Here is a 22,401-nt window from a genome sequence, read left to right on the forward strand (position 1 = left end):
AATATTTTTACCTAGTTTATGTTAGAATTCAGTCTCCTTGTTACAAAATACACTCCCTGCTCCTTCCTTTAACTTGTAGCTCCTGAGTTTTGGTCTCTCCTTTGGAGGCAGCAAGGATCTCTGCCAAAAGCCACCAAGCCACACTTAGGTAATTATAATAAACAAGTTGGGGCTCTCATTTCACATGCAGAGCTGGATGAAGCAGCTCTGTGGTCAGAGGGATCCCAGTTGCTCCTCTGTTAGCAATGGCACATTAATGCACCCTCATGCTCTCCTCCCCAGCTTTAAACACTTTTTTTTTTTAAAGGAAGCAAATCAGGTCACTCTTTAGCCTGTGAAGGGCTGCAGCTTTCTTCTGAAACCACCATCAACAACATAAACAAATTAGAGGTAGTAAACCACACATTCTGCCCACACGTAAACCACAGTCCTCACCAGAGGGCAGTCTACTTAATGTGAGAATAACAGCCCAGTTTTATAAGCCTCTACTGGGAATAAATTCCAGTTTTACTGGTTAGAACAAAGTTGGGCAGCCAGAGTACAGTCTCTCCTAGGTTACATGTTGGGAGAGACCAAACCAATTCTCAAAGTGTCTTTCCAGGAAATATATTTTATAAGCTTCTGGTACACCAAACTTTGCCCATCCTTTGGTTTTCATTATGTAGAACTGAGATTGCTTGAGTGGAATGGACCTGGGGCTGAACTTGTCCAATGTGCTTATTTTACGGATAAGGAAACAGGGACCCCAAAAAGCTATGAGTCTCAAGCTCTGAGGTTACTCTGGGCAGTGAAGACTTATTGCGGAATCCGGACCTCCACGTCAGGGCTTGTGCCACTCCTGCTTTTCCTGAGTGCAGACGGCATAGTTTACAAATCCCCCAACTTGACCCATATGGGAGTTATAAAATATTCCCTATACCTTCCTGATGCTGATATGCTTCCTTTCCTGACAATGGTTGGTCCTCAACTAATGTGTCCAGCCCTAAACTAATGTGTTCCGTCATCAGTAAATTCCTGCCTGTGATAGTCTTTTCTTAAATACCTGTTTAAACAGTAATTTAGATAAGAGTGTCCCATTTGTGTGCAACAGGAAATGCCTGCCTTCTTTTAGATATGCTGGCAAATAATTACTGTAGATATGGCTTGAATACTGAAAGGCTGTACTCTGGTCATTTCAGACTGCCTGAGAGTAACCACCCAGTCTGCTGCGACATAATTTCAGGGCATTTCTATTTTACTCTAAATGAATCTGAAGGAAAATCACTTTGGGGATATAAAAAGCTTATGAGAAAAGCCATCAGGTCAAAGGTTGCCAAAAGTCTCTTAAAAATTTGTCTTGCTAAAAGAGAGTGGAGGCCCATAGTTATAATGTAAAAGAAACAGTATGTGATATGTGATAAGTCTGTTCTTACCTGGTCATTCCAGTGGGTATTGGTGATCGGGTCTCCCTTAACAACAGAATAAGCCAAACATTAACCAGGTCATGTTTTTCCTTGGAGCAGTGCTCACAGAGCTTTAATGTCTTTATTTTAGCTGTTTTAGATTCTGTAAGTAGATACCAAAGGGCTTTACTGGTACCTCAACTATGAATTTTCTGACAATTACTTTCCCTAACCAGTTTTAAAAAACTTAATTCCATCTCTGATGAGGAACTTTTGGAAGTGGCCAAACCCATTTCATAAGAGCTTAGAAGCTACCAGTTTAATTCACAAACCATACTTCTTTAGTGAAATGTCTGTGAAATTCCTAGGAGTGTGGTGAAACTCTTAACCAAATTTAAAACCCCAGGACAAGCAAGGGATATGACACAATCCCAAGAGAAAGATAAATGTTTGTTCACTGATTTGGTCCTTTACTTTCAACTCCTGTGGTATTTTTTGCCATCTTCCTCGCTTGCCTCCCAACACTCTTTCATAATTTTAGGGTCTTTTTGACAGCCCATAAACAGAATACTTTTAGGAAACCCTGGGGGAAAAAGTTCCGTAAGGAAGAAATGGAATACTCTGGTACAAGGAAGTAGCAAATACTGGAGGTGCAAGGAAGCTTAGAAGATCACTGAAAAAATTCCATGTGCCAAACCACGTTGATACGTTATTTCACAAAAATAATGGCCTCCAGAGACATGGATTCTACAAATGCAATCCAGTGTCAGCAGATTCCATGAGGTCTACTTTCTTTTCACCCCTCTCTGCTGGAGGCAGCTCACTCTGAAGACCATGTCCATCAGCAGCTTCCATTCTATTAGATGCCTCTATTTTCTCAGCCTGTGCCTCCGGACCCTTTCTGCGGTGCTTCAAAGCTAGTTTAAGTCAGTTTTCTGGCAATTCGTTTTTCTTACTTTTACTAGTTTCCTTTCGTTGGGATCTTAAATTTCATTATCTGGGGCCATTCTCTCACAGTTTTCTGCTGGCCAGTTCAGAGCCTCCTCCTTTGCTCTGTTTGTGCATCTGGCATGACTTGGGCTCCACCCTTTCCCCAAGCCCAGCGCGCCTTGATTGGTTGCGTTGCTGGTGCAGAAGAGCTGGCTCCTCTGCTTTCTCGGCAACAGGCCTCGGTCAACGCTCTGGAATTGTCCTAACAAGGGAAGAAGAGCATGTCCGGTTTGAATTTTGGAAGGAAATTGATGTCTTCCCCCTCCCTCCCCGCCCCGCCCCGCCCCGCCCTGCCCTACCGTTAGCAGGCACCAACTCTTGGATTCGTGTTCATGCGCTCACGTCCTACCAGGAGTTCCCCGGTGGGGCTTGAGGTTTGGCAGCGCCTGCTCTGCTCGTGGAGCTGGGCACGCATCCGCAGCTCTCAGCCACGTGTAATCCTTCCTGTCTGCTCTCAAGTTGGGCACAAAGTACTGGCGCTCGGGCCCACCCTCTTCTTTAGTAGCAATTAACCTTTACTACAGAGCTTCCTTTGAAGTTTGCTCATGTTTTTATTACAAAACTGCAATGAGGAACATAATGGGGGGAAATGTCTAAATTTCTGAGTTACCTAATCTGTTCAATTCCCTTGCTGGTCTCCTCCTGGCAGTTGTTTCATGTAGTTTTGATCTCAACCAGTCTGCCTGAGATTTCAAACCATGTTTCTGTCTCAGCCTATTTTTAAGATTAGTGAGCACACAAGCACACTACAAATGCACATGGATGTGTCTATTATATGCGTATGTGTGTACAGCTGAGTATATAGAACAGATTTCTTATTTAATGTCTAAGGAAATTTGTCTTAGAGTCAAACTACATATATATGCTTTTAATGTTAATATTAAACTCTATTTAGTTGCTAAATATTTTCTATCATGTGAAGAAGAGTAGAGAGGAAAATTATTTATGTTAGTATCACTAATGATAATGCTGAGTGATAAGTATTATATGACAGGTACGGAATGCTATTAATGGTGAAACTCAGGATTTTGAATGGCATCTGCCCAGAAGATTTGCAGTTAAACTAGGCAGAGGGGCCAAGTTAAACAAATGGTGAGTTATGTAAAACCCACAAAAAGAGAAGGCATTTTAGGCCAGCCTTGCAAATAAGAACCAAAGAATTATGAGTGAAATGGCATTTTTTTCCCTAGCCTGCCGTTCACAGGAGCTCAAATAAATGAAATCATTTTTCTCTGCTTTTCACTCAGCAGTAAATCATTGGTAATCCAAGGTTGGTAGGAAAGCAACTATGAAGCTCAAAGAAAATACAAGAGAATCTTTTTTTTTTTCCTTAGGATGGGTAAGGACTTTCTAAGAAAAATGTAAAAATCACAAAGGAAAAATAGACTTCATTCCATACAAGTTAAAAAGTTTGTACAACGAAAACCCCATTAAAAAAAACAAATGATAAATGATCTACTGGGGATAGTAGCAAAAACTATATCAAAGGGCTAATTTCTTTATGATTAATAAGACAGACCAATAAAAGCCCAATTAAAGCTGCATTAAAAACAATGAATAACTTGCAAAAGGAGAAATAGAAATGACAAAAATATTTAGTCTTAGTAATCATTGAGATGTGAATTAAAGCAACAATAGATATTGTCTTTTCCATTGTATTAATAAAATTTGAAAACGAGACATAATAATAAATGCCAGTATGGTTGCTAGAAGTATAAATTGGTATACACCTCTGATAAACAATCTGTCAATACTCACTAAGCTTTCTTCCAGGAATCTAACCTAGGGAAATTAAAATAGATGAAAATAAATATTTATATGAAAGAACGTTCATTTCAGTGGTATTTATGGTATCAGAAAATTAGAAGCAACATAAATAAATACTATGCAAATAGTTCACTTATTATGGATTTATATTATGGAATATTATGCAGCAATTAAATATAGTTTAATATTTTTAAAACCATAAGAAAGTGTTCATATATCAAGTGAAAAGGTGAAAAAATAAACTATTCACATGGTAGGGCCACAATTTTGAAAAAGCAAACTTTAAAACATATCTTTAAAGAAAAAAAGCAAGTTGCCTACAAGTTAAAGGGAAGAGTGGATTTAAACACTTGGGTTCTAGTCTCAGCTGACTTTGTATATACGGATTAGCGTCCTTGAGTATCAGGTTACACATTTGCAAAATGGAAGGTTATTCTTCTCACCATAGTTTTCTCATTGGATTGTGAGAAAACATAGATACATCTGTAGAAGTTATTATTATCAGTATTATTTCTGCAGTTTCCTCTTTGCAGATTCTGATACGTTTTCAAAATGCATCTCTTCAAGTGGAAACCTTATGGTAGTTATTCAGAGTCATAGAAATAAATACAGTCTAATACAAGTGTGGCCGCTTTCTTGGTTTCCAGGGATATCAGAACACCTAAAAGTTGAATTGAAGAGTTTGATTTCCAAGAGCATTTCCCAAGTCATTTGCCTCAAATTGAACAATAAGCTTGTCCTTCTGTCCTCCTTCAGTTGATGACACACCTAAAGGATGCAAGAAGCAAATTCCAGTAGCAGGCAGTTCAGATCCAAGAAGTTACAAGGGTTATTTATCTTTATGGGAGCACTGATGTATATAGCACTTCTTACCTGCTACTAACCTGTTGTAAATGTGTCCAACCTGTCAATATGATATCTGAGCAATGCTTTAATTAACTGTAGTTACAGCTCAGGGAAAAAATCTACCAATTTTTCCTCAATAACAGAGATTTAATGGAGATATGATAATTGAGATAGTTTGTCATTTAGATGAAATGTTTTAGGAGCTTTTTGGATAGTTCTTGAGTAATGTACATGGAGACAGTAGTTTACTTTGGTTTATGCAAATATTCAATGCAGTATGATAAACTGCATTTGCTGTTGAAAATTTCATAATGCTAGATTACGTTGAAATATTGTTGCATGTTTTGATACGTAAAACTCAGCAGTTTTATATTTCCATTTTTTGTTACCACAGCCCTTTTTATATTTAATTCAGATGATACTAGATTAACAGTGGCTTGAAAACAAATTGCCTGAGTTTGCATATACATTTAACGCCTGCATGTGGATGAATAGGACCGTAAATCTTTCTCCTGGATTTGCTTGACCTATATAAGTTGTTCTTTAGGTTTAATTGGATTTTTTTGCTATTGTAAGCAAAATTGCATTCAGGTTTTAAATTCAAATTCTTCTGTGCAGCAGCCTGGGCACACGTGTATTTTGTCACCACAGGAATTAAAATCCAAACTCACTAGTTTAGAAATTATGCATTGGGAAAGTTTGTGGGTAACTCAAAGGCATGGGGTCAGCTATGTCAGGGGGAGGGCCCAGATGGCTTTGTCTCTATCCTTTTTTAAGATTTGAGATCACTCTGATGGAACTGACAGTATGACTAATTTAACCCTTTGAGGCAACAGGGGAGATTTTACTGACCTTTAATGGATAATTACTGGAGGAAATAGTTCTATTCATTTCGAAGCATTTTTGTTTCCTGCTGCTTAAATGGATAAGTCTATAGATTACACAATGTCTTCCAATTTTTAGTACTTCTCAAAAAAACCCCAAATCTTCACATTGATTGATAAATCCCTTTAAGAATCTGTAAAATATCTCTGCATTTGCAGTAATTAAATGTTACAACTCTAGAGAGATTTTTTTATATGTTTTTAGCTGTATCAAGAGTGCTAGTGAACTTTTGGCTCTTAGGTTGAAATGAAAAATCTCCCTGAAGAATAAAATTAGATAGACTTTATCAAAGGTGTTTGGACCCTGAAGTATATTTCTCTGATAGTATTTCTTTGGGGGCATTTTGAAATAGTTTCTTTTGATGTTGGGCTTGGAGGAAAGTTTGTAATCTATAGTGTTCCATTTCTATGGGTTTAAAGGTGCTTTTCAGGATCAAAATAATTTCCTATATTTGGTAGAAAAATATTGGTTTGGTTTAGTAGTTCAATAAAATTATACGTTAGGTTGATTATCTATGTAACAAGTATTTTTTGAGCACCTTTATGAGGATCACTTGGAGAATTCCTAAAAAGTGTGTTTTGAGTTTTCCCTTTAAGGGTCTGTTTCCTAGTTTGGAATAAAAGAATTATTCATATTAAACTCTAGGTAACAATAGGCAGAATTATTTGATCATCAGATTGAGGGAGGAAGTTATGTGAGAATTCAAAGAAGGGGGATATTTATGCTAAATGGGATGGCAAAGAGATAAGTTGGGAGTTGACATAGAGAATGACTAGAAGTTGGATGGGCAAAGGGACTGAGATAGGGTAGCCTGGCAGGAAGAACCACTGAGCTCAGAAGTCAGGGATAAGCTTTTTCTGGCCTGGGGGCTCCTACTGAGGAGTGTTGAGATTAAGAGAGAAATAAGATTGCTTTCAAAATGAAAGAGATTCTATTCCAAGCCTAAGAACTCTAGGTTTTACTTGTGGACATTAGGAATTATTAGAGGCTATTGCACAGGAATGTTGATATGCCAGGAAAATAAACTCAGCAGCATTGTACAGGCTCAGTGTTGAGGGATACTGGAAAGAGGTTGGCAGTCTGAAGATCCAGTTAGAGGACTGTTAGAAAATTCAGGAATGACAACATGGACTGAAAGAATGGGATGAAGGTACAAATCTTGCAAGAAGAATGGACAGCATTTAATGACTGAATAGACCGAGGATGAAGGAGAGACAATATCTATGTTATTTTAGAACCTTGAATATGGATAATTGGGGGAAATATTATGTTTAATGGAAATGGGGAAGTGGGCAGGAGACTCGATTTGAGACTAGATGATAATGTGCAAGATTTTGTATATGCTGAACTTGAATGATAATGAGCTTGTTATGTTGAGATCAAATGTCTCATAGGAATAAGTTTGGGTCCTGATTTGGTTCTGTGCTTGGTTTAAATGGCATTATCTCATTGTTTGAATCAAGAACCAAGCACCTCATTAGAAAGATACTTTTGCACGTACAATCACTTTGCACTTCACAAAACTTTAAGAGAAGTCAGTACTTGATGGACAATTGTTAATAGGTTTTATAGTTAATTAATTTCCATAGAGAATCAGAGAAGGAATTAGGGATAGAACTCAGGTTTTCTACCCTCTAGCTCAATAAACTATCTTGGAAGATTTTAATAATTCATAGAACTGTAGGGTTGGTAGGATCTTAAGGGTCATCTAGTTCATCAACCTAAAGCTACAGTTTCTCCATATCATCATTAATTCATGACTGTCTAGGCTATATTAGAGCCCCTATGCTGGGGAACTTAAGGTAATCCATTTACCTTTGGATGGGTCTGATTGAAATCTGTCTTCTTGTAATTTTAACCCATTTTTCTTGGTTCCCTCCCTTGAAGGTCTAGAAATTGAACAAATTAGGATTGGCTCTCAGTCCATAATCCTAGTGGAATAATCCTAGTGGAATCTTAGTGGAAACATGTTTATTTGCTTTAAGATAACTGAAATCTCCTTCAACTGGTGGGAAATTCAAGCTCAGTCATTATTCTTTATGCTTCCTTCCAGCCCCATGTTGCATAAAGATCTTAAGGCTGATACGGTGTGATCATTTACTACAGGTGTGGTGCTGTGCTGCTCTGGGGATACCTTAGAACTCCGGTGTTGAGTGTCCAGACTGCTAGTTACTCTACCCTGCTCTTCCCTCGAAGATGGTCTTGCCACCTCCCCCAGGGCACTGCTCCATGCAGAGGCCCTCTGATCTCTACCACTTCGCAGTCTGGAGGAAATTCACTGTCTTTTTGGTGCACCCCAAGACACTGTCTTCTCTTTTTTTCCTCTGGAAAACTCACCTAATTTCTTCAATGATTTTAGCTTTTACAAATGTCCAGAGGAATCACTAGCATCAAGTAACTTTAACTCTCTGTGCTGTGTAAGTTACTGAGGCAAGGAAATACCAAGGGCTTGACGATGTGTTTGAAATGAGAAAGGAAAAATAAAGGACAAACATAAATTAATATTCCAATAAATAATCCTGCCATATAAATTTAAGCCTTGTTGCACATGGAAGCCTTTGGAATCTTTCATGACTCTCCTACAATTTAGTCCAAGATATCATTGCATGATATAACTTTCCAAGACATTGTATAACGCTATTAGCTCCCAATTTGGGATGGTTTGCAGGATTGTAGGTACACATATGTTTACTTCTTATCTCTACTTTGTTCATAATAATATTTAAATTGCTGATTGTTTCCCAACTGCATAATAGGTTGAGCTGGTCCATGAGAGAACTGGCAGTTAAAGATTAGTTCATTTGATTTATGGATTCAACACAGATAAACCAAAGAGGCAATAATCCCTCCCCCCTCCTTCGTCTGTGAATAACAGATTTTAATGCAGGCATAATTTAACACTGGTCTTTCCTATTTTGTCTTTAAAAAGCAACAACTTTATAAGGTGAAGATTGAGATGTGGAATTCTGTCTCTTCTATATTAGTAGGAATTTATGAACTTTTTATTTATTCACAGGTAATGAGTGTGTGTATGGCAGCTACCCTGAAATTCCTTTGGAAGAAATGCCAGATGCAGATGGAGTAGCCAGCACTCTCTCCCTCAATATTCAAGAGCCATGCTCTCCAGCTACATCCAGCGAAGCATTCACTCCAAAGGAGGGCTCTCCTTACAAAGCCCCCATCTACATCCCTGATGATATCCCCATTCCTGCTGAGTTTGAACTTCGAGAGTCAAATATGCCTGGAGCAGGCCTTGGAATATGGACCAAAAGGAAGATTGAAGCAGGTGAAAAGTTTGGGCCTTATGTAGGAGAACAGAGGTCAAACCTGAAAGACCCCAGTTATGGATGGGAGGTAAGGATATATTTTGAGTTAACACATTTATATATATTAACATGTGTAAAGAAGAGATTACTTTTTTAAATGTCCATAAAATAAGCAAATTCCATTTGTTGCAAAATGTCTTCAAATAGAGTTTTAAGGATGAACCTCCCTTACAATTTCACTGCTTGATAGAGACAAAGTATTGCTTAAAGGTATGGCATGATAGAAAGGAACTCAACTGGTTCCTTGAATGATCAAAGGATAGTATCTTGAAAACATACTAAAGGATAGAAATATAGTTTTTTTATTAGTATTTGGAAACATTGAATATGGCCATCCCTACGGTATGTGGCATAAGCAAACAAAAGTCATCATATGACATGTTCATTGTATTTTATCTTTTCTTTTTTGTGAAGGGGGTTTGGAAGATTGGAGGAAACATTAGTCTTCTCCATTTTGTGGCTTTGAGTTAATTTGGTTTTACTTTCATTCTATGTGTTTATTTTGCTCTGTGTTCTAATATATTTTACCCTTCTTATGATAACCCTGCTTTGATTCTACATGCTTCCAGAACGTGTGTACTGTACTGAATCCTGTGATGATTATATTCAAATTGATTTAATGAGTAATTCATGTATAAAAATGGCAGCAAAAAACAATATGAAAATCAGTTGCTAGTTTCAGTCATTCTTTTTATAGAACCCATCTGTAAATATGTAAGAGTGGGAAGTTATGGTCTAATTACAAAATCTAAATAAATTTTGTTTCATTAAGGACAGGTAACTATGTCATTCTTTTGAGTTTATAATTTTTGTACAAATTCAGTATATATATATATATTTCCCATTTATTTTTATACCTTAAAAACTTTTGTGGTTAAATCACAGCATCATAGTTCCTGGAATATCTGACCTATATCGGAAAAACTTGTAGGAAATTTCTACATGGGCAAGAAAGTGTTTTTTGGAGATGTGATTGACCTTTGGTTTCACAGTATTTCAGTTAGACGGAAATTGGATAGATTTATTTTGGTATGTTCTCTTAATATTTATGATCATTAATAGAATATCTGGTTAGCTTTTTAAATAGAAATAAATATGCAGTGCCTTCAGGACTTAATTTCAATTTTTTGTCCCTTTGCTTTATATGTGTCCCCTTATGAAATCTGCTCAAAATGCCATAATAAAAACAATTCTTGTTCAAATTCTGAAATGCTAAAAGTTAAGATCTGGATTTCACATAATTACAAATGAGAAATCCTTCCTTAGTTTTGTTCTTAGCCACAGCTTTGGTAAAGTTGTGGTTTAGCTACATTGCCTCTAGACATGTACATTGATAAGAGATTGTTAACAAATCACTGTAGCATTAACTGATATGTGAGTTGAATACGTTTTAAACCAAATGCGTACAAACTTTACGTCATTATTGTTCACCTTAAAATAATGGCTATAAACATTCTACTAATAAGTCACTCATTAAACTTTTATTACAAAATCTCTAGAGTTAAACAACAAGTGCAGTACTGTTCGAGATTATCCAGAAGGCTTGGAATAAACCAAGACTTAATAATGAAATCATTTTGCAATTCCAGGGTTGGTAAATGCAAGTCTGTGCCTTTTTAAACAGTATAGCTGTGGATTCGGGGATGAACCTGGGGATAGTTCTATATTTAGAGGAAATTTAAAAATAATTAATTTTTTTCTCCTTGGAGTAAAATATCTTCAATATATACATGGGCAAATACTTACCTTGAAAAATGTAAAGTAATTCTTTTCATTATGTCAAAACTGAGTTGTTTTATTGCTTGGAATTCAAGATAACTTTACAAATAGTTCATGACTCTTTGGCTAAAGATCACCCATTTCCTCTCTCTCCTTCAAGAATTCAGCTGATGGTCAATTCGGTGGTTTTCTTTGCCATTTTAATGGTCTCCCGCTTCTGAGATTGTAGACTATCTGCTCTAGATGTATTGTGAACAAAACCAGAGAAAGAGCTGTTTTTGGTGATTTTGGCAAACTTGTTATCCACGGAGGAACAGTTGAGTTCTTGACTTTAGTATTTTGTTTCTTTAAAAAAATCTTACCATGGTTAATACCTAATCCAATCATGATCAACAAAGGCACTTGCACAAAGGCATCTGACCTACTCGCATGTGCTCTTTTAAATTGTTCTCATGTCATATTGGCCCTCAACTGTAGCTGATTTCCCTCCTGTTTGGTTGGACAAATAGTTGTGATTAACTAGTGTGGCTTCTTTTCTGATACTCCTAAAAAATGATGAATTGAAGGATAAAATAACCTCTTAGGCCAAAGAAAATAAACATGAACAGAGGAAACCCAGATTCAGCAGTTATTGAGTACCTACTATGCATCAGATTCTGTACTAAATATTTCCTTGAGAGAAACCCAGCCTATCATAACTGAACAAGTCATTCCTATCTCTAGTACTATGCTTGCTCTTTTCTCCCTTCAGAGTTCCCCTCCTTGTGCATTTCCTGTTTAGTAAATTGCACTACCATCTGTTCAGTTGCTCAAGCCAAAAAAATGGATCATCTTTGACTGTACTCTCTCCCACACCAACCGTGTCTGATTTATAGTTCCTATATTCTATCAAGCCTCCATTCTTTACACATACTGGTCTCCCTACCTGGGAATCTCCTTTTCCTTCGCATCTTTAGCAAGTTTCTATTCATTCCTCAAGTTCTCTTCTTCCATGACGTCATCCCTGACCTTTCTAGTCACAATTTAGTACTGTTTACATTTTGTCTCACCATAGCATCAGGTAAATCCATACTAAAAAACTTAAAGCATTGTGCAGCACCCAGACTGTTTGCCTAGTTTCCCTAATAGAGCAACATTTCCGTGAGAGCTGGCATAGTTGTATCCACTAAGTGCAATGTCTTGATTGTGTCCTATCTGTGCTGCCTGTGGTGTTGTCTAATGCTAAGTATATTACCTGAAATAATCATACTGGATTAGTCGGCTCAGGCTGCTATAACAATATGCTACAGACTGGGGGGCTTAAACAACAGGAAATTTATTTTCTCACAATTCTGGAGGCTAGAGTGTGAAGTAAAAGTTTCAGCTGATTCTTTTCCTGATTTGCAGATGTTGCCTTCTTGCTATGTCTTCACATGGCTATTCCTAGGTGCATGCACATGCACACACACCTACACACACAGAGAGAGAGAGAGAGGGAGAGGGAGAGGGAGAGAGAGGGGGAGAGGGAGAGAGAGAGGAGAGAGAGAGAGAGAGAGAGAGAGAGAGAGAGAGAGAGAGAGAGGGAGGGAGAGAGAAGGCGGTGGTGGTGAGCACACTCTGACGTCCTTTCTTCTTATAAGAACACTAATCCTATTGGATCAGAACCTCACCCTTATGACCTCATTGAACCTTAATTACCTCTTAAAGGCCCTATCTCCAAATTTAGTCACACTGGGGTCTAAGGTTCCAATATAAGGATTTGGGGGTGGCTTAAACATTCAGTCTATAACACAGACATTTAAAAATAATTGTTCAATAACAGAATGAGTGAAAGAATAAGTGAAAGAAAGGATGAATGGATATAGGATTATGTTACTCTGAAAGAGATGACAAGTGAGGACTTAGGTAGGCCCATGAAAAAGCTAGAATCTGGATTTTAGACATGTAGAATGAAGTCTTAACTCTGTCACTACTGTGTGATTCTAGGGAAACTACTCCAAATCAATTGATTCTTGCATTTTTATTTGACTAATGGGCTAATAATAACTGCCACACCTCATTAGCTGTTATGTAATTAAAATTAAGTAAAGAGATATGGTAGTTTCTTCAAAGAAAGTTTTTAAAAGAGAAAGCTCAAAGATAGTATTGCAGTTAGGGCCCACCTTTCTGAACCCCATTTAAATAATTTTTTAAGTTAACTATATTTCCCGAAAGGGGCACTTCTGGGGAATCATTTAAGTTTGTATTTTTGAGAAATAGGTTATTTTTGAAAAAACGTTCTATAGACCAAAATATACAGTTAGGTAAACTTGGGCCATAAACATAAAAAACATCATTTGTGTGATTTCTCCAAACCAGTATTGACTTAATAAAGAAAAACTTTAAAAATATTATTAGAGTTTGGTAGTGATTTCCACCTTGCAAAGCATATGACTTATCTCTAACAAAGAGATTTTCCAAGACTAGGGAGTACTTGATTGTCTCTAGGACCTAAAAGTAATTAGTGATAGAACACTTTTTCTTACGTTTAGAACTTTAGAGTTACTGATTAGTGAAGAATAATTTAAAAAATTCTCTTGGTTCAAGTTGAGGTTTTCTTGTATGCTTCCTTCTAAGATGACCATTATGTGATAACATAGGAATTGCTTGGCAGAACAGAAGGGAGCAGGCTTCTGGAGGGAGACCTCCGAGGCTCAAATCCTCTTGAGGGTTCTGTGTGCTAGTTGAATGATTTGGGAAAAGTTACTAAATTCATTGTCCCTCAGTTTATTTGCATGTTACATGGTGATAATAATTGTACGTACCCAATTAGAACTGTTGTGAGGATAAAATGTGACATCGTGTGTTAAAAGCCTACCAAAGAGCCTTCTATCTGGTAGAAGTGCTTAATAAAGGCGAAAAGCAACAAAAGCTTGACTAAAACACAGATCTAGCCCAGGGTCATTAGATAGGGCAAAAGCCAATTATATTTTATTTACTGATTTTTCTATAAATGATTGCTCTTTCTCCCACTTGTTTTCTAGAAGTTCAGTTACCTCCAGGATGATCTAATTATGTGACTCTGAGTTTATTGAAAAGGAGGCACTGATTGCTTCCTAATGAAGAATTAAAACAAGGATTCAGGAGAGATTCATAAATTTCTTTTTAAGCCAAAGAGCAATTTGCGTGGCACATTTTTTAATAGTCTGGAAGTGGGTCATTGGAAAAAGAGAGTGAAGTTTTGTTTCTCTGGAATATTGCCATTTAGCATATTTTCTTTGCCTATATTTGTTGTCATTGGCCATCATAAAACTCTGCGAGTAGATGTAAGTCAGTGCACCTGTTAGGTGCCAAATCTTCTGTTCTATCTGTCTCACCCAGAATTGCTCCAGATTACTTTGATCAGTTAAAATACCAGGTATGAACTTGGCTTTTCATTTTCTCCCCTCAAGCATACACATATTCAGACTTAGAAAAATAATGACATGAGTGGACAGTAAATTTCTCTTATGTTGGGTTAAATAGATGGGAAGGAATAGTGGAAAGAGATTTTACAGGAGTCAGACATTCATTAAATAATTTTGATGCAGTGCTTTGACAATACACTATATTCTAGCAATGTAGTCCTGAAATGTGATATTATAATGAATGTGTGCCTCCCTATATCATTTTAAAAGAAATAGTTCTCACATTTGTAAGTTTGATTTTGGGTCCTGTGGTAATGCCTTACCCATTGAAACATGCAATCTATGTGTTAAATGAAACATGAGCATACATTAAAACAACAACAACAACATCAAAATTTCCAGATACCTAACAACTGAGTTCAGAGTCAGGAGGTTGACAATCAAATAATGTATGTTTGGTAACAAAGAAAAATGGGATAATTTTAGAGATATGTACCAGGTACCTTTGAATGGCAATATTTCTCACTTATTTCTCTCTAGATCTCCTTGGGCCCAAAATGAATTTTCTCTGGTTTGGCATTGATTTCAGAGAAAATGTTTATTCATTAATGAGAAGGTATGTTCACATGACAAGTTGTGTATCCTTAAAGCTAGATAACTAAAAAGTGAAGACCTTTGTCTTAATAATTCTGAAATGAATTGATTCCAATAGAATTATTATGCCACCAAATATCCAAAAGGGTGTCTTTAATAGGTAGTTAGGAAAGAAAAATGTAATCTAATAATAAATGTATAATACCATAAAACCTTGTATAGAAAGTATTTATTGTTTGTAATATTATTTAAAAGGTGGCAAATATAGTTTGGATATTAAATTTTACTATGTGAGGAATTAAGACTCCACACTTCCACTGCAGGGGGTGTGGGTACGATCCCTGCCCGGGAAGCTGAAATCCCACATGCCTGGTGGCCAAAAACACCCAAAACATAAAATAGAAACAATACTGTAAAAAATTCAGTAAAGACTTTAAAAATGGTCCACATCCAAGGGAACTTACCTTAGCATAATAAAGGCCATATGTGACAAACCCACAGCCAACATCGTTCTCAACGTTGAAAAACTGAAACCATTTCCTCTAAGATCAGGAACAAGACAAGGTTGTTCACTCTCACCACTATTATTCAACATAGTTTTGGAAGTTTTAGCTACAGCAATCAGAGAGGAAAAAGAAATAAAAGGAATCCAAATTGGAAAAGAAGAAGTAAAACTGTCACTGTTTGCAGATGACATGATACTATACATAGAGAATCCTAAAGATGCTACCAGAAAACAATGAGAGTTAATCAATGAATTTGGTAAAGTAGCAGGATACAAAATTAATGCACAGAAATCTCTAGCATTCCTATACACTAATGATGAAAAATCTGAAAGAGAAATTAAGAAAACACTCCCATTTACCATTGCAACAAAAAGAATAAAATACCTAGGAATAAACCTACCTAAGGAGACAAAAGACCTGTATGCAGAAAATTATAAGACACTGATGAAAGAAATTAAAGATGATACAAATAGATGGAGAGATATACCATGTTCTTGGATTGGAAGAATCAACATTGTGAAAATGACTATACCATCCAAAGCAATCTACAGATTCAATTCAATCCCTATCAAACTACCACTGGCATTTTTCACAGAACTAGAACAAAAAATTTCACAATTTGTATGGAAACACAAAAAACCCCAAATAGCCAAAGCAATCTTGAGAAAGAAAAACGGAGCTGGGGGAATCAGGCTCCCTGACTTCAGACTATACTACAAAGCTACAGTAATAAAAGCAGTTTGGTACTGACAGAAAAACAGGAATATAGATCAATGGAACAGGATAGAAAGTCCAGAGATTAAACCCACGCACATATGGTCACCTTAGTTTTGATAGAGGAGGCAAGAATATACAATGGAGAAAAGACAGCCTCTTCCATAAGTGGTGCTGGGAAAACTGGACAGACACATGTAAAAGAATGAAATTAGAACACTCCCTAACATCATACACAAAAATAAACTCAAAATGGATTAAAGACCTAAATGTAAGGCCAGACACTATAAAACTCTTAGAGGAAAACACAGGCACAATGCTCTATGACATAAATCACAGCAAGATCCTTTTTCGACCCACCTCCTAGAGAAATGGAAATAAAAACAAAAATAAACAAATGGGACCTAATGAAACGTAAAAGCTTTTCCACAGCAAAGGAAACCATAAACAGGACAAAAAGACAACCCTCAGAATGGGAGAAAATATTTGCAAATGAAGCAACTGACAAAGGATTAATCTCCAAAATATACAAGCAGCTCATGCAGCTCAATATCAAAAATTCAAACAACCCAATCCAAAAATGGGCAGAAGACCTAAATAGACATTTCTCCAAAGAAGGTATACAGATTGCCAACAAATATATGAAAGGATGCTCAACATCACTAATCATTAGAGAAAGGCAAACCAAAACTACAATGAGGTTTCACCTCACACCTGTCAGAATGGCCATCATCAAAATATCTGCAAACAATAAATGCTGCAGAGAGGGTGTGGAGAAAAGGGAACCCTCTTGCACTGTTGGTGGGAATGTAAATTGATGCAGTCATTATGGAGAACAGTATGGAGGTTCCTTAAAAAAACTAATAATAGAACTACCATATGACTCAGCAACCCCACTACTGAGCATATATCCTGAGAAAACCATAATTGAAAAAGAGTCATGTACCACAATGTTCATCAACAGATGAATGGATAGAGAAAGGTGTGGCACATATATACAATGGAATACTACTCAGCCATAAAAAGAAATGAAATTGAGTTATTTGTAGTGAGGTGGATGGACCTACAGTCTGTCATACAGAGTGAAGTAAATCAGAAAGAGAAAAACAAATACCATATGCTAACACATATATGTGGAATATAAAAAAAAATGGTTCTGAAAAACCTAGGGGCAGGACAGGAATAAAAACGCAGCTGTACAGAATGGGCTTGAGGACACGGGGAGGGAGAAGGGTAAGCTGGGATGAAGTGAGAGAGTGGCATGGACATATATACACTGCCAAATGTAAAATAGATAGCTAGTGGGAAGCAGCCACGTAGCACAGGGAGATCTGCTCTGTGACCACCTAGAGGGGTGGGATAGGGAGGGTGGGAGGGAGATGCAAGAGGGAGGAGATATGGGGATATATGTATATGTATAGCTGACTCACTTTGTTATAAAGCAGAAACTAACACACCATTGTAAAGCAATTATACTCCAATAAAGATGTTAAAAAAAAAATGGTCCACATCCTAAATAAATAATAAAAGTGAGAAAATGCCAAGAGAAAAAGTGAGGCTTAGTTAATAGAACCCTGAACATGATTGTCATTGAGGCCCAAGAAGACATTATGGATTCTCTTAGAATATAATGAAATCAAGGAAAGAATGTGCAATTTATTTTATTCATCGTGTCCTTCCAGAATACATAGCAGAAACCATATCTCAGGTTGTTAAAAGAGAATAATAGCAGTTTACTCTCCTGAGGCACCATGAACTACCCCTAGTTTTGACCTGGGCTCAAGAGGGATATCTTTTTTTGTGTGTGTGAAAATGTCAGAATCCCATTCCCCCCACCCACATATGCTCTGTCATCTTATACTTTCTTTCATGAAAGGTATTGATGAAGTTCAGCATGTCTACTCATCTTATGGCTGCTTTGACACCTCTAGTATTTCCAAAGTGTAGCTGAAGATGTATGCAAGTCTGATATCAAACAGTTTGAGAAGTTCCCCAAATATCAAGAGTTTTTTGTTTTACTCTGCCTTCCTTGGTGATCAATTAGAATTTGCATGTGAGTCACTCATTTTTCAAAAACATTGTGGGCGATTTTCTTCCAATTGGAAGTGTATCCCACAAAATGGACCAAAATGAGTTTGTTCCATATTTATTCACCCACACATCTGCATGATTATTGCTTCCCTCTTTAGTTGCTAAATCAGTAGTAAAACTCATGGGTTCAAAACATGAAATGTTCAGGAAAGATCCTCTTTTAAGAGATTTGACAATTGACTCTAGCATTTGGTCAATCCAGGGGCAGAGATTCTTTATAATGCTTTGTTATTCTAGAACACTTAAAAGTTGGGACCACTGCATCAGGATATTCTGTTCTCTAAGCTTTTTCCTTGAGGATAAGTTAGGAAGCAGTGGGAAGTAGTAAGGAGTAGCTGATTCAAATCTATCTTAGAAAGTTAAAGAGTTGGTTCAGTTTCTTTGCTCCCTAGTTTGTCTAGTGTAGCAATATGGAGAGAATTTGTTCAAGTAATGTTAAGGAGGTAGTATGGAGAATTGGGAACACAAAGGATTTGTACATTGTTTCATTTGAGCAATAAATAAAAATTTTATTAATGTAGCATTTTTTACATCAATAGAATCATACAATAATTTTGATGTACTTCTTTTTTACATAATTCTGTCCAGAAATTTAAAAATGAATTAGCATTTCAGCTAATTACTGAAAATTTAGTAAAGAAATACTATCTTCATTTTTGCTTTGGTACATCTTTTGGCCTTTTATGATATAGCTGAAGCTAAAGTTAAGGCAAATATTGTATGCTTTTTAAGGATATTTTCTACATGATAATTAGTAGGATTTTCAAGCTAAAATAATCCCAAAGAGCAAGACGTGGCCTGCTATCATTATGACAAAGAATGATATAAAAGGACTTTGTGTGTTTCGAGCAAGTAGATACCAACAGCTACCTGTTAGGTTGTCATTTCTTTCAAGTCAGTATTTGATACAACAAGATTTTAGTATGGCACAGATTTTTGACAGCACTTTTGTTGTAAAGGAACTTTTGCTTGTACTGATGATAGAAGATGAACAAACATTACAGAGAAATAGCTCGTTTCACTGAGCAGCTCCACACCATCGTGTGGAAAAATGTGACCAAAGGAGAAAGTCTCAGAGAGATCTTCTCAGAGGAGCATTCATGGCCAGGAACAAGACACGCAGGTTCAAGAACAATTAAAAGTTTGTTCTAGGATAGTTCGTCCTGCCATCTGCTCCCAATCTCTACTACTTCCAGATCCAAACCCTATCACACTATTAAACGTTATCCCATCAGTTTTCAGACCAGACTTTTATTCCACCAGTTAAATGCTGCTCGAGACACAGAAAATAATTTGTATTTCTCCAACTAATCCTAGGAAGTCAGTGGTAGAATGTCATCTGATACAAAAACAGTGTCTCCAGAACTCAAACTGTACAACCTTACACACACGCACAAATACATGAGTTTTCTTAAGTTTTTAAAAATGTATCATTTTGGAATTTTCATTTTGGATTTGGATTTCAGATCTGAGTGTTTTGGATGTTTGGCCCCAAGGCTTTCCCTACGAAACCCATATAAAGTTGGGTGCCTTATGGTTCTGCCTTGGCAGTCACTGTTAAAAAAAGGCACTGTAACCCCATCCCTCCTCCCCCCAAAACAACAAAAAACAAAACAAGTCTTTTTCAGAAACATCAAACAGGATTCCATTTATAAAGTCCTTTCTCCCTGTATATCCCTGTCATTCACTCTCTTACTCTTTCAATATCTCACACATCCAGCAGGTGCTGCTCTCAAAGACTCTCCCCTCTTAAACACTACCCTCATAATCCAGGCCTCTCTCCCTGCCCCGTCTCTCTTTTTATATCTATATCTATCTATCTATCTATCTATCTATATATATATATACACACACACGCACACGCACACACACACACACACACACACACATATATATTTTAATCGTGTAGATGAACTTACTCAATGTGGACTTCCTCCATTGTAGTATTACCTAGTAAAAGTTACCTGGCAACTGGATGTGGCTAATGAACAAGGACCCAGCCACTGATCCAGGAAAAAGGACTCCTTCCTCCCTGTGGGCAGGATGGAAAGAGGGTAATTATTACAGATACCCCTACTCTGAAATCTCTCTTTTTTTTTTTCCCAGTACGCAAGCCTCTCACTGTTGTGGCCTCTCCCGTTGCGGAGCACAGGCTCCGGACACGCAGGCTCAGAGGCCATGGCTTACGGGCCCAGCCGCTCCGCGGCATGTGGGATCTTCCCGGACCGGGGCACGAACCCTCGTCCGCCTGCTCAACCACTGCGCCACCAGGGAAGCCCTGAAATCTCTCTTATTCCTGCCGCACGCACACCTAGAGTTTTCGTCATTCATAGGCAATACACGTATATTTTCTGTGGCTATGATTATACTTTCTATGACTTGCATTACCTGTGAGTCTTGGCCAGTCAGCTCACGTCCCAGATCCATGAGAGGCGGGCGCTTGTGCCTCCTTCCAATGGGCTGGCAGTGGTATTTTCCTCTGACACTGCAGCGGACCGCCCAGGCTTCCCAGGTGTGCATGGCGTGGCACGGAAACCTCAACTGCTTGACAGCCGCAGGTGTGGATGATTTGTTTTTTCTTTTTTTCATTTGTTTAGATTCTTGTGGTAGGAATTCAGCAGGCGTGTGACGGCAGCATAGAATCTCCACCATGGCACAGAGGCCAGCTGCCCTGGAAAAACGATGTTCTTGTTGGTCTCGCAACACTGCCAGCTTGAATCCCTGTTTGCCTGGAAACCTCACCCAAGGGCAAGACTCTGCCTAACCAGTGAGTTAGGATAAGTTCATCTCAATAGATGAGCAAGAAAAGCCTCCTTATATGAACCTAATCTACAAGTAGGAGCAGGTTACCTGGCTCTGCCCTCCTGTATTTTTTTTCTTCTTTTTTCTCGCTAACTTGAGCTGGTGTCATTCCAATTACAGGGATATAGGAAACCCTGGACTTGGTTTCCAAAGAGATATAAACCATGCTAGGATGCTGTTGTTGACATATAAGTTTCTGCTCCTTTGATTGAGACTAAACATAGGAGCACAGATTGAGAGTGGTTCTGTGTGGAGTTTTCCACATTCCTGCCATCTTCTCAGGAAGTTACTAATCCTGGGACCCAGTCGGTTCAGTATAGGGCAAGGTAACCTTGGAGATTTTTCCAGACCATGTGTAGCCTTCGTGAAGGGGTGGGGGAGGCTGGCTACTGTAATACTGAGGGAACCAGATAGAGAAGGAGGTAACCAAGAGCCATTGCCGTCAGTCTGTCAGCATGTGGGGCTGAGCCGTCCAACCTTTCCCTCTCCTCACCCTCACTAACCTCTCAAACATTTGTCCTATGGCTTCTCTTGGCTAGGTCATGGTATCTAAAAGAAATAGATACATACACCGTAGGTTACTCAGTTTCCCTTTGTCACAGACCCTTCCCCAGTTTTTCTCTTAGAATCAAGCCTGGAGTTTATTTGACGTTGTTTTTACTTGTGTACACATCGTATAGGTGAGGGTTTCAGGGGTAGGGGAAGCTACACAGTGATTTGCCATCTGGGCCCTATATACCTCTCTGAATATAGACATTGGTCATCTCTTCCCTTTAGGTAGCACAAATGCAACACAATGCAAAGAGGACACATGTCAGATGAGCATATATCTCGAAGGGCAGCAGATGGATCTGTAAATCAACTTGGGGAAAAGGGGTGTCGTGTGTGAGTGTTAGATAGTCAGTAGACGAGGCTTTCATCCTGCATCTTGACCTTTGACGATGCAGGTATTTATGTTAACATATATTTGATGTATCTGCAGTCACTGAAGAGAACTGGTTGTCATAATCCAGAGAAGTAAACATTAAACATCATATGAAACATTCAAATCAGTTTTGCAGCTGTTGTCCTGTTGGAGTGGCATTTCATATGTTCGTCTTTAGCTATTGCTAATATTTTAATCTCTTAAAGAGATAATTATTTAATCTCTTGAGAATCTAGTTCTTCTGTAATAACAATTAAGTGAGATAAAAACCCTTACACTGAACTCCAGGATTGAGAGTGGTCAGTCCTATGTCCAGCATTTGATTAGAACTTACTTTATATCCAAGTCAATGCCCCCTTAAGAGATGAGGAGGGATTAAAAATATCTCTGTTGCCCAATGGATGATACTCAAAAGAAAAAAAAAATTATCATTGTGCTTAATAAGAGAACTGACAAGCAATCATAATTCTTTCTGTTAAGTAAATATGT

The 22,401-nt window shown here is 37.7% G+C and overlaps 1 protein-coding gene across 6 annotated transcripts in view; it reads left to right on the forward strand.

Moving 5' to 3' along the window:
• The window catches only part of MECOM (MDS1 and EVI1 complex locus), a 568,172-nt gene that overhangs the window by 272,094 nt on the left and 273,677 nt on the right, over nucleotides 1–22,401 (forward strand). For all 6 annotated transcript variants that reach the window (XM_082840339.1, XM_082840340.1, XM_082840342.1 and 3 more), the window contains exon 2: nucleotides 8,887–9,224. In XM_082840339.1, the coding sequence (XP_082696465.1) occupies nucleotides 8,887–9,224 (338 nt within the window). The remainder of the gene's footprint in view (nucleotides 1–8,886; nucleotides 9,225–22,401) is intronic.

This window comes from Leucopleurus acutus, assembly GCF_964270905.1.
Source record: "Leucopleurus acutus genome assembly, chromosome: 5".
NCBI classification, from domain to species: domain Eukaryota; kingdom Metazoa; phylum Chordata; class Mammalia; order Artiodactyla; family Delphinidae; genus Leucopleurus; species Leucopleurus acutus.